This window comes from Corvus kubaryi, unplaced genomic scaffold (assembly GCF_017639235.1).
Source record: "Corvus kubaryi isolate FWS band 111438036 unplaced genomic scaffold, C.kubaryi_AGA036_p1.0 37398, whole genome shotgun sequence".
NCBI lineage: Eukaryota > Metazoa > Chordata > Aves > Passeriformes > Corvidae > Corvus > Corvus kubaryi.
In genome coordinates, this window is record NW_024581137.1 from 42,111,580 (window position 1) to 42,124,681 (window position 13,102).

General features: G+C 39.5%; 1 protein-coding gene across 2 annotated transcripts in view; it reads left to right on the plus strand.

The window, feature by feature from the left end:
• The window catches only part of GPR158 (G protein-coupled receptor 158), a 193,727-nt gene that overhangs the window by 166,342 nt on the left and 14,283 nt on the right, over positions 1-13,102 (plus strand). For both annotated transcript variants that reach the window (XM_042043253.1, XM_042043254.1), the window contains exon 7: positions 2,018-2,256. In XM_042043253.1, the coding sequence (XP_041899187.1) occupies positions 2,018-2,256 (239 nt within the window). The remainder of the gene's footprint in view (positions 1-2,017; positions 2,257-13,102) is intronic.

Here is a 13,102-nt window from a genome sequence, read left to right on the forward strand (position 1 = left end):
AATAGAATCATCAAGAATTGACTTTGGAGCCAAAATACAAGAAGTTTCTAATAGTTCTCAGCTGGTTTGTGGTATTTCTCTAACAATTAAACATTCATAAGAATGTACGATGAGATTTTTTCTCAAATGACAAACTATAGCTGTGAAATTTTCCAGTTCCTTACAAAAAGAATACATTTTTCTTCCCTTCAGAGAAGCTGATTATTGACCAGCATTCAGAACAGGGAGAAGGGAAGCCTCTGCTTTCTGATTTTTATTGTTTAGAAAATGAGAGTTCACCAGTGCTGCCCGGGAACAGTAGTGCTGTAGCTGAGCAATGCAGAGGGATGTGGCCTGCCTTGCCTTTCTGTCTCTCCTGGCTGAAGTCTTTGGGAGTCTGTTTCCAACATAAGGCACTTAGCATCTGTAAAGCGAGAGCAGAACATCCATCAAACATGGAAAGATCAAAAACTGTGACTCCCTGTGGAGTGACTGTTGGGGGGAAAACAGCTGAATAATGTTGGACATATTCAGATCTCTGACTTCACCTAATGCACACTGGGAAGGCTGTGTTTGTAGTCAAATGCTGATTCATTTTTATGGATGCAGAAAAGCTTTTGTGCTTCTGGCTTTAAAGACACTGCTCTATTAGTTGTTTGAGAGGCAACACTAGTTGATTCTGCCTTCTCTCAGACAAAAATAAGCAGAAATGTTAATCTGAAGTGTGGTTTTGTATTGCTGAAAAGGCAGGCCTGGTTGTAGGCCAATGTCTTGGGAGGTGGTGTGGTGCTTGGTACACTGAAATAACTTAAGAGCTGACAATGGCATTTAAAAACTCAACTTTAGGAAAAAAATAATCAAGATCCTGAAACTTCAGTGATAATTTGTCCCTTCACGGATATCAACATTGGACATGCTCATGCTCAGGAGTCAGGAACCACCATGATTTTGAGAACAAAATCACTGAAACAGCTTACCTCTTCAGTTTGAAAGACTCCTCACCCCAGTCTCTAAAACAGCCTTTAAACTTCCGCTCATCTGCTTCTAAAGGTCTGGGTACATAAAAACTTCCGTGATAGCCTTTCCTCAGTGCTCATCCTTGGTAGCTGAACAGGGCCAAGGCAGGAGCACTGCAATGCTCCCAGAAGATGCTTCTGGCAGATCCCATGCTACAGGCAGCACAGAGAGATATTTTGTGCTACATGAAGAATCAAACTACTCCTTCTTCCCAAGGGGATTTCCTCAAAGTTTGGTTGTTCTCATGCTCCCAGGAGGACCTTTTTCTGCATTAGCAGGTGGTGATGGATAGAAAATGCAGGTGATATTTGCTTGAACAGTTCTTGGTGGGAGTAAACTTATCCCAATAATAAGTGCAATTATTTTTAAAGTGAGTGTTACATGTTCAGTAGCTGTTATGTGGTGTAAGTGCTTGACGTGTGGTGTGGCTTTTCTTATGATGGTTCTGTCCTAGCTCAAAAAACATGTTGTTTCCTCTAAACAAATCAAACCCCATTTAATTAGCAAAGTGCCTTCCACAGTGATTTCTATGATGAATAGGTTATTGTCTCAGCAGCATCAAACTCAGTGGGAAAAATATCTAAGAAGTGTTAATTTGTTCTCTGGAAATAGCAGGATTAGGGGTGAGCATCATTTTTGACAGCATCAAAACAATAAAATCTCACATACATGGTTGCTGTTTTATGGAAATGACCTTTTGTCTTTTAAAGACAGAAGTCTTCCACTGGGAGATGAAATGTACAAAACAGCTTGACAACACAGCCTGTAAATGTGTGTCTCTAACATAAGCATAGCTAATATTTTCTATTATTGCTATATAACACTCTCTGGGCAGCAATCAGTTCCATTTAAATATGATTAATATGAAAGTAATAATGTTCCAAACTTCACTCTTGTACATACTGTCAGAGGAAAGACTGTTGATTTTTTAAAAATAATCTGATACTGAAATAAAATGAAAGTCTAATTCCTGCGACACTGCTAGTGCTCTTCTTAATTCTGCACTGTTTGAATTTTTCAGGGTTTTGAAGGTATTCCTGTCCCGAACGGCTCAGCGTATTCCGTATATGACAGGTGGGAGAGTGATGAGGATGCTGTCTGTTATTCTTCTGATAGTCTTTTGGTTTCTCATTGGCTGGACTTCTGCAATAACCCAAAATTTGGAGAGAAACATTCCACTCATTGGTCAAGGGCAAACATCTGACCATCTGATCTTCAATATGTGCCTCATAGACCGCTGGGATTACATGATGGCTGTTGGTATGTTAATTTTCTAGCTTATCTTTAATTTCTAAAATAAAGCTTGGTTGCCTTTTAATTTTTCTTCTTTTAGAATATCTTAAAGTTTTGTCAGACTGCCTAATATCATGTGCAAACTTATATGGAAGTAAAATATTGGCATATATGTTTTTTAAATGGGCTGAGAAGTAAAACAAAATATGCTGACACTTCTATGACTTTCAAAGGTTTGTAACTTGGATTGTAGTAACACAGTGATGGGTGCTCAAGACAGTTCATCTTTGAAGGCAGAAGGAAGAACTAGCTCTTCTACTATTGAAGGTCTTCATAGTTCTTCTACTATTGAAATGAGAAATTGTGGCTAGTTTAATGAAGGCTTTTTGATTGTACACCACAGAACTGGGCAGAGGTCTTGTGTGATGAGGGAAAGAACTTCCAAGACTGCTCATTCATAACCTTACAGAAATTCAAATCAAAGTACAGGGAATAGGAAATGAACATCAAATGCGCCAGCTTGATGTACTTGTTAGATGTGCATGGAAAAGGCAGGAACTAAAAAATGACACCCTGCAGAAGTCATATAAAGGAGAGAAAAGATTAGTTTTTGTTTCCTTAACTCCATAGCAAACAGTGGGTTCCCCATGCCAGGGTTCAGCTAAACGGTGTAATGTGCTTTCTCCCACGGCCTCACAGCTTCAGTGCTTCCACCTAGAGCCAGTGTTTCTTGTACAGCCCAGGCCAGCCACCCACTGTCTCAAATATATCAGTGTTTTGAAATTGGAAATAAATTCTTACTTTTCTGCCCTTTCCCTGCTTCTCCCATGGACATCCCACTGACAGAGCTCTGCTACTGAGGATTAGGGAGAGGTAATGATGGCTTCTCTGCATGAGAGTGCAGATGAGATGGACAGAAGTGTTTTCTCTGAGCGTAGTGTACAGAAAGTCAGCGTATGACAAAACACTGCTGCCAGATTCACTGATGGCTCCAAGGTGACCCTGTGCTCCACTTTTCTCTCCTTTGTGTAAGATCTCAGAGGCCGTCAGGCACAGGGGTACCCCATCTGTCAATGTGCTCACTGGTAAACCACACAGAGAGGAGTAGAAAGGAGCACATTTTGAAATGCATCTCGATTTGGGTCCCTCTGGAGGGTGTACTTTGCAGTAGTGGAATACTAGTGTTGCCAGGGATGTTGTAAAATTAACAAAAAAGAATTAAATGTGAAACACTTGATGATGTCATCTGCACTAACCCATTTTGGATCAAAACTTTGGTGCATTTGGCAGTGTAGTTTTATTAATATTTTGATAGTGGAGGTTTTTGCATAATGGCAACAAATGTTTTTAGCCTCTGGATTTTGTAATTCTGGTGGTGTAGTGATTCACAATTCAGATCTTCATACCCAATTATGATCAATTGTCTCTTTTGGCAAGAAATTACATCAGTTGCTGTCTGCACAGTTTTGAAAAAAAGTAAGGATTGGTTTTTTTAAGGTATACTTACATTTTGAAGATTTTTTAATGTTTTTCAAAATACACTCAGGGGTAGGAGAAGCAAAGTGAGCGCTTGAGCCTGAAAAATCAGGCAGAATTTATTTTGTTCAGTCACTTTATCTTCTTACCCACGCTACCTCATAAACAGAATTATGCAAGTCTTCAGTAAACTATGCAGTCATATTAGTGGTACCAGGAGATGTGCACCTACAAGACTGTAGTAATGTGTGGTCTATATATATATTTATATATGTGTATGTGTGTGTGCATGTGTACTTCAAGATTTTTATTGCTAATAGCAGCTTGATGAGCTTACAGTCAATAGGAACTAGTCCCAGAATTAGATACTTCATCTCAGAAATGTGTCAGAAGTGATGTCCTTAACACAGAACTCCTTTTATTCCTATGGCAGCAGCCTTGCAAGATATAATATGTAATAAATTAATCGATAGATTCTGCTATTTGATTTCAAATGCTAAAATAAAAATGGTGGATGGTAATTTATAAAAGACTTGTTATTTCATTTCATTTAGTCAGGCACAGTATTTTATATAAATCTAGTGAGTGTTTTGCGATATATTCTGTCACTTGTAGCCCTTGCTGGAATGCCCCCCTATTTCACTCGGCTGTCAACACTTCACTGAAATGTGGACAGGGAATTTTCAAGGTCACTGATTAGTGAAGTGAGAATTAACAAGGCTCTGCTAGAAAGTTGTAATGAGATGAATCCTTTATGCTACCAGAGGTTATTGGAATTGGGATTTATGAAGCATTTTCCATACTAATCATACTACTTAGAGTCTATCTCCGGAGACTTTTATTGCAGCGAATGTTTTATATTTACATTTCCATTAAGTTTAAGAGGATGCTCTCTGTGAGAGAAGAGGGACTTAGACACGATGGTTATCACCATTTCTAGCATTGCCTCTGTACTCTGTGATATGCTGATGAGAACAATTAGCATTCAGTAAATTTTATCTACATAATATAATGTAAGTTAGTGTCTATTTCCTTAGGGTTTGTAAGTTAGTGTGTATTTTCCTTAGGATTGTTTACTTGTGGGTAGCTTATTTGTTACTTCCCTATATTCTTTTATTTCCTTTGTGTTAGTTTCTGCATCCCTTTCAAAGTCGGGGCATCTGTCTCATTGACAAGCCATGGCATGGTTGACAATCTGAGATTGCAGAGAAAGACCTGAGGCCTTGAAAACACTCACCCACAAAGCCTTTTTCCTATGGCCTGAATATATTCTACACCACTACCTGTCACCGTCAGATTGTGACTTAGAAAAAAACTCCAAGGGATAAACTTCTGGTACCTAAGGGCCTGCAGTGTCGCAAATCAAACTATTATTCTTTATCCTGAGGGGAAAACATCCCGTAAGTGTAACAGATATTGGCACAGGATTTAAAAGAGCTTCCCAGAAATTGTGAAAAGAGACAATATAGTAAGTTTAATGAACAAAGCCCCAGGGAGGAGACAAAGGCAGGCAGAGAGATAAACATGCACAAACACAAACAAAAAGCAGAGGTGAAATCTTGACAGGTAGATGTTCCTGACTTCAGCAGGGCCAGTTTTGCCCAGAATAGATAGGGTAAGATTTTTTAAAATCCCCTTTGCCTTCTGTGTGTTTTTCAGTTTTTATTTAGACCAGAAGTGAATGACAGGTATTAAGTAAGCACAGGGAGATGTTTTTCCCCTGCATCTGTTTGATTTCTGGCTGGAAGGAGCAGTGCTGCTCCACTGCGCTGAGCTGCTGCCATGGGCCACACATCCATAGGTCATGCTTTGGGTCTTGGCATCAGGATTGTTTCAAATATGAAGCTTCCTCATGATTACTGCATGCTCTCAGCCAGGAGAAGGAACAAAGTGAGTATTTTGGACTGTTGCCAGAAGAACTCCCTCCCACTGTTCATTTGTTGATATTTAACATATATAATCTTTGTATCTAAAGAGGGCATGAGGTGTCAGGACAGGCTCTGACAAATTTGGCATTAAGACTGCCTGTACAGTTTTGAGCTAGGGCATTGCAATACATCCTTATGAGGCCCTGTATTAAATTTTCTACAGGCCTTCTGCTGCATTCAATGAATGAGTGATTATTATTTCTTTTTTGTTATCCCCATTTGATGTGGCCCTATGCCATATTTGGGATGTGTTGTTCAGAGCATGCAATGAATAAAGAACTGTTCATTTCCAAATGGGCTTTTTAAAACATGTTCCTCTTAGCATCAATGTGCAAAGATTAAAGCCAAAATTATCTATTTTTGCTGTCTGTCTTGAGACATCGAGGGACTGGTTTTTCAGAGTACTGTTTTTAGCCTCCTCTGTGGAAAGCACAACCAGGAGATGCTTAGAATTCAGCACTGGTGTGGATCTGGCTTCATTTCTCACATTAGATACTTAAAAAATGTATAATGTAAAAGTAGTGATCACTTGAGAAAAGCTTATTCTAAGTGATAAGGCCAGGGCTGTATAAAATGTTTGCAGCAGAAATAGGAAAAGAAGACTGTTTTACAAAGTACCTTCAGCTCTGTCCCTTTTGTGCCCGTAAACCACTCCTCCTGCCACCATGTACACCTCTTTCACAGTCCTTCCACAGTCCGCATCGCCGGCACTGTGCGCGGTTTATGGCACTCATCGCTAGGATAAGGTAAATCTGGAAGAGTATGGGGGACAGCACCAAAGATGGGGAGTGCTGCTGCCCAGGTTCAGCATTTGAGTTGCATTACCCCCTGTAGTAACATTGCTGTTTCTTGTTACCTGCTACGTGATAAGTGAAATCCCATACCCTTTACTTAGGCATGGTTTCTACAACATATTTCTGTTCAGGAAACCATGTTAGTGTTGTCTGAGCCACGTGTTTATGTATTGGTGAATGCCATATTTAGTTGCTTCTGCAAGTCACCTGTGGTTTGGGAGAGGCTGGAAGGTGCTCTGGCTTCCTTTTGTCTTTGCACTGCTCTTTTTGGAGTCCTCTAGTGGCACTGCTCCAAATCTTTCCAGCACTTCAAGTACTTTCGACACCATTGGCATTTGCTTGCATCCTCTTTAAGATGTGAGAGAAGAGGCCCCACACTCAGCCAGTTTTTAGCTGATCCTGTTCTCCCTCTTTCATCCACAAGCAAGTGAAGAGGATGATGGGGCACATGGAGACAAGAAGAATGTCCAGCTGACTTTATTAACAACAATGAGCTATGGAAGTCAGGAGGCAGGGCAGCATATCTGAGTAGAGGAATTAAAAAATGCTTGAGTACAAGGGCTAAAAGAAGTGCAGAAATGAGGGGAGCTCCTAGAGACCCGAGCACTGGCATGTGTTTATTGCAGTGAGACTCCTAGGTGTGTTGCTTGCACTTAAGTCAGTGGATATGTCTCCATTGCCAGAAAAAGCTATCTCTAGGGCACCCTGAAGCCATGGGACCCACAGACCGTGGTCAGCATGTCCCTTGAATTACTTTGAGTGGACCTGCAAGGTGGTCTTGTGACGGTGTGGGGGACAGAGTATGCTATGCCTCCCACCAGCCCAAGGGCCCCAGTCACCTTTCTCAGCCTTCACAGCCACAGGCCATGGAAGTTCTGGGAGGCAAAAAAGTCTGAATCTGGCACCGTCAATTCCTTTACCACACATAGGTCTCTTTATTGCTGTGCATAGCTAATTAAAATGATGCTGAGATATGGTGGGAGAGACAGATAAACCTCTGGTAATTTATAATTTGCTAGGAATAACTCTAATAACTCTAAAGACTTGTAATCACAGTTCATTGAAATATATGAAAATCCTTTCAGTTGAAGAAAAAAGCTTCTCCTATGACATGGTGCAACTCTCCAGGTGGGAGATTGGGCACAGCGATGCAGAAAGAGATTGCGTTGGCTGGCAACACAGGAGCAATCGAGGACACAGTTTTTTTCCAGTTTTAAAATGGTGCATGTTCAGCTCCAGCTGGCACCCTGAGTGAATGAATGGATGGAAGAGCTGTGCTTCCAGATCCATAGCTCACTTTATTTCAGTAAACAGGATTTAAAATGTAGTGAGGTGGTCGAGAAATAGATGAGTTGTCGTAGCTGTGTTATGGATGTAAGTACAGTGGAAATCAGTAATTTGAGTTTAAAACCTGGGGAAATAATGGTATAACTGTTGGAATGGTACTATTTTACAAACAGTCTAGAGTTCGGAACACCAAGTGAACGTAGTCAAGTCACAGCTTTAATGTCACCATCTCTGGGGATCAGTGGCCTGGTTTTGGCATATGATGGTGCTTTTTAAACAAGTAAGTGTGGTCAGACATAAAGCTTATAGAGAATCATGAAAATGGGCTTTAATCTTTCAGGGCTGTCTTTGCAAGTAGCTTCTGGACAACAGAGTGCCAGCGAGCACAGGAATGGGTGTCCTGGCTCCAGGGAGCCCACAGCCATCTTCACCGAGGGGCTGGCATGAAGAAGAGAATGTAGAGAAAGGCATTTCTGCCAGGGTAGGAGGGCTGAGAAGCAACCAGGAAAGTCTAAAATAATTCACTTTCCTCTCCTGACCATGGCAGGAAGGAAACCCACAGTTTAGGACTTAAGCTCTTTACAAATATGGGTAAATTTATTTCCACCGTCATTGTGCAATGGGGGTGGCATTACCCCCATTTTACACAGGCAGAGCTGAGGCACAGTGAGATTAGGGTTATATGGTCCATTTAATCCGGGTGTCCATATTGCACCGCCTTTGGCTCAGTTACAGAGCTTAGTCAAATGTATTTGTAACATTATGTATGGTCTCACTGGCTACAAATACAGCCCTGCATGCTTATTTTTGCTGCAAATCTCAGCAAAAATGCATATTTGGCACCCAAATAGCAAGAAAAATACTCCTACCTCTGCAAAAAATTATCATTTCTGCAAAGTTTGGATTGAATGGGGACCTGAAGTTGGGGCTTTTTTCATATTCATAGGAGCTTGAGGCACAAGCAGAGTTAGAAGTCAGTTGTGCATGTGTGCTAGACCACCTTTCCCTCTTGCAGTCTTTCCTCTCATTCACTAGACATCTAAATGTCATTTGCAAAAAATTGCAGAGCTTTCTTCATTAGGCAGCCTTGATTTATCCCTGGAAATGCTCTGTCACATGCATTAAATGAGTCTGGTCTCTTAAGACATTATATATTTAGCTGAAGATGATATATGCAAAAGAGAGCAAGTTAGGGCTGCATGTGTGGTATTTTTATTTGAGTGCTGTGCGGCTTTTAGACAACAAAGCTGTAGAAGTAAGGGTGAAGTACTTTGCTGAGGCCTCTGAGAAGAGTTGGTATGAAAGCCATGTTCCAAGGTGCATTTTCACATTTCTTGATTTTTCATGTTTCCTTATATGAGTCTCAATGACTTCTTCAAATCTCTAAAGAGAGGTCAGTAACTTTGGTCACTGCTCTCAGTTTGTCATATTTTGCTCTCTAGTTCAGTGCAGTCAGGTGAAGTACAGACATCTGCATAGCAGGAATGAAAGCAGCGATAGATTAACTTGGGGATTTCCTTCTGCTCAGAGCAACACACACCACTGCACATTTAGCAAAACCTAGAAAATATATTAACCCAGATCTTTTGAGGAAGTTTGGTTAAGTCAGTAATAACAACCCTGAGTCCATCCTTTTCTATAAAGCAGATACATACCTCCAGCTGTGAACATATATCATTGTCCTTCATTATCAGAACATGCAGAATATAAGCAATGGCCTAAAAAGATCTCAAGTGAGTAGACATGACACACTCTTCGTTGTAACAGGCCCGTGGCATCAGGTGAGTCTGGCCCAGTGTATTGGATGATCAAGCTAAGTGCTCCAAGTTGCTTCATTCTCTAAAAACGTAATCAGCATCATGAAGACACAGAAGAATGCTGCTTTTTAAGCACCAAAGAATATACTAAGCAAGTTGATCAGATAATGCAAAGACCAGATAAAAGGTTCTGTGGATAAGAAGTAGGTAGTGACTAAGAAGAGATATATTTAAAGACTAATTCATTTGTGCACATGGCATATTGAGGTCACTTTACATTTTCATCTCCTACCTTCCATTCGTATTTGCATCCATTTATGCCTTTAAAGCAACTGTGCCTTTTCGTAACCTCTTATCTAGCAGAGATTTTCTCCCAAAATCTGAACACCTGGTTTGGACAACTATAGAGTAGCTACTGCAAGGTTTTTTCACAGCTTTTATGTTTTATTGTTTTGACTCTGCATTTTCTGTCCAGAGAACAGTTGACGGCTCTCTCTCCTAGGAGTTTCCATAATTTTTCAGAAGGGGAGAAGAAGGTTTTCTTGGTTTCGTGCTGAATATGTAAAATGGGATCATTTATAAGCCTTGTGCTAAATCATACTTACAGGAGCAAGATCATGTGTTTTGAGCCCTGAGTTTGCTCTTGACAGTTATGCAGTATGCTAAGATATTCCTTTAGTGGTCAGAGAGTCACTCTTCTACACCAGACTTTTAGTGAAAAATTATTCAGCAAGCCAAATAGAAATTTCATGTCACATTTCACAGATTTTGATCATTAAAGATATTTGGTCCAAAACAGTTGCTAGTGTCCCGTAAACAAATCTAATCAGATTTGAGTTGTACATTAGAACCTTGCTGCATGGTGGCCAGATGTACTCAATTATCTGTCTATTGTTAGTTAGTTAGTTAGTTAGTTAGTTATATCTTTGTTTTTCTTTGGAGCAATAAATACATTAATATGTCACCTTACTTTATATTGAGAAAGAAAAGAGGCCATTTAGAAAAACAATACAGCAAAATTTTATAACACCTTCAGGTTTTGTTGCAAGTTGCACTAATAGTCTGTAGCTAATCTTCCCCCCTCAAACACAGCTTTTACATGATACATTTAAGCTGTCTAATTAGTGGTTTAGATAATAAATTGGTTTTCTATCAGTCTGCTTTGTTTTGCCATTGCTAATGAAATTATTGTAATGTTGGGCTTAGCAAGTAAAGGAACTCTGTTATTTTACCTTACGTTTTAAGAGCTCTTCCCTATTCGTGTTCCATACCAGATGTCACTGTAATTATTATCTGCAGACAGGAATGCCAACTCTGTTCTAAATGTAAAGCTTTTCTAAAAGCATTATCCACTGATGGTACAAACTACTGTTATGTTCCAGTATATTAATACTTTGTAATTGCCTCTTGTCTTAAGAACTCCTTGTAACTATGATTGTGAAACTGAAAAATTTTCAAAATTAATCAGATCTGGAGATCAAATGCTACCTACCTTCCTACTTGGCCCAGCTAATTGAAATGTTTGGGTTGTAAAGGTTGGGGTTTTTTTAATGGAAGTATGGCTTTTTCATTTTCATTTGTTCTGTATGCAAAAAACCCAAAAAACAAACAAACAAAAAACCTAATTCTTGTTAATCTTCAAAATTACAGTAATTTTATTTCTTCTTCTAAAAATAAGCAAAATTTGGCCTTCACTCTTTAGTTCAAGTAAGAATACCTTCAGCACATGAAATTTTACCCATACAATGGGTATTTTCATTACTTTGAAAGCCAAACCTTTCCAAACTCTCAGCCTCTGTTAGCACTTGTAACTGATCTTTTCAGTCAGAAAGAGACTTGGGGCTCTTCTTGCTTCAGCTGAGAAAGAGGAAGAAGAACAGACCATGGGTAGTTTTGTGGAGTGTGCCTGTTGCTGCACAATTAGCTCATCTATTCAGTTCTGCTTCTCATGTTGGGGAGCAGGGGAAATTTGGATGAAAGGCAAAATGTGAGGAAATAGGCATTGTCTGGCATGTTAGAGGAGCCCTGCTGAATTGTGTTAGTATGAAGAGTTTCTATGGAAGATAGGACAGTAAGATACAGTGATTTGCCTTTAGCAGCCTAATTCTAACCATTTTCTGCTTTTCAATGACTTCTAAATCATTATGGAGCAATTAATGCAATAAATTACGGTCATTTTGATGCCTTTTCCTTAAAATCAAGAGTCATGCATGATTAGAAGGGGAAAAGGGATTTTACCTTGGTATTTATTTTAAGGATCCTTGGGTGCACACGTCCAGGTCATATGCATGGAAATGCACCCCGCCGAGTCTCTCCCCAATGAACGGGTATAACATTATAGGTTTTACTAATTAGCATATCCATCAAAGATTCCCCAATGAGAGGCTCAAGTGAGTCCCCCTCCCCAAGGAACCTTCCCTTGGATGGTTCTATCTTAGTTTGCAGAATGTGTTCTGGAGAGGACCTTGGGGTCTGGGGCACACTGATCCCTAACTACGAAGCTTCTAAAATGTTTAGTCTCTTAGCTTGACAAACAAGTCCAAGAATGTAGGCAAAAAGCACTAAGAATACAGAAGTTGTAAAAGGTATAACAGGGGTATAAAAGAAAAGGCAAAAAATCTTCATGGCATCAATTTGAAGAGCAATACGTTTCAGTGCCGTGATTCTGCATATGTGAGGCAATGACCTAAAGAAAAAACCCAAACTGCTAACATTTGTAAAAAACCATTTATTCTTATTTCGTTGAAGCCAAATTTGTATTCCACTTGTTCAGGAAAGATGTCAGGATCAAAATGCCTGAGTAAGTCATTCTGTGCAGGAGGTTTTAAGAAACCAGAATGATAGACTTCATTTACAGAATAGCTAATTTTCTAGGAATTAAATGGAAGTAGCATCCAGTTTGCCCAAGTGTATAGGGAATTTGGGAAAAACATACCTGCATGTGTGGTTTTGCTGAGCTCAAAACCAGACTGGGACACATAGTATCAGAAGATTCATACCAAGCTTTTTTTCCTTTTGACGCTCAGTAAGGCCTCAAATCATACTATTACTTAGTCAAAAGATCAAAAACTTTATTATTGTTAGGATTTGGTGAGGAAGAACACAAAACCAGCAGTATGGATGGATTATACCTCTTCAGATGTTTGGGTTTATGTAACTGGTAAGGCTGCTGGGTCTATGAAGGATGTGTTCTAGTAAAAATTATGATCTTGGATCTAGAACATCTATATTTCATTAAGAAACGTGCAAAGTGTTGTTCAGAGTTCAAACTGAACTTTTATTGTAGCACAAGACACCTATGTAACTGAATTCACTTTATCCAGACTTGTCTCCTACTGATTTTAGCTGAAATTAATAGCAAAATTAGAAGTTTCAAAATGGTGTAACAATATATTATAGGTAAGTTACAGCAGTCATGCACTACTAAAAGTGGAGGAACTAGAGGACCTTTTCTAATGAGATATCCAGTGCTGATGTTATATGTTATTCTGTTGTTAATGGTGGGGTTCACAAGCATTTGTGTCATTATCGAAACCAGACCAGTAATTTCTTGCTGATCACTTCCATGATGTCACTGATCACTGGGTTTATTTACAGTATAGAAAAATAATTGGCAAACATAAGTCTGAAA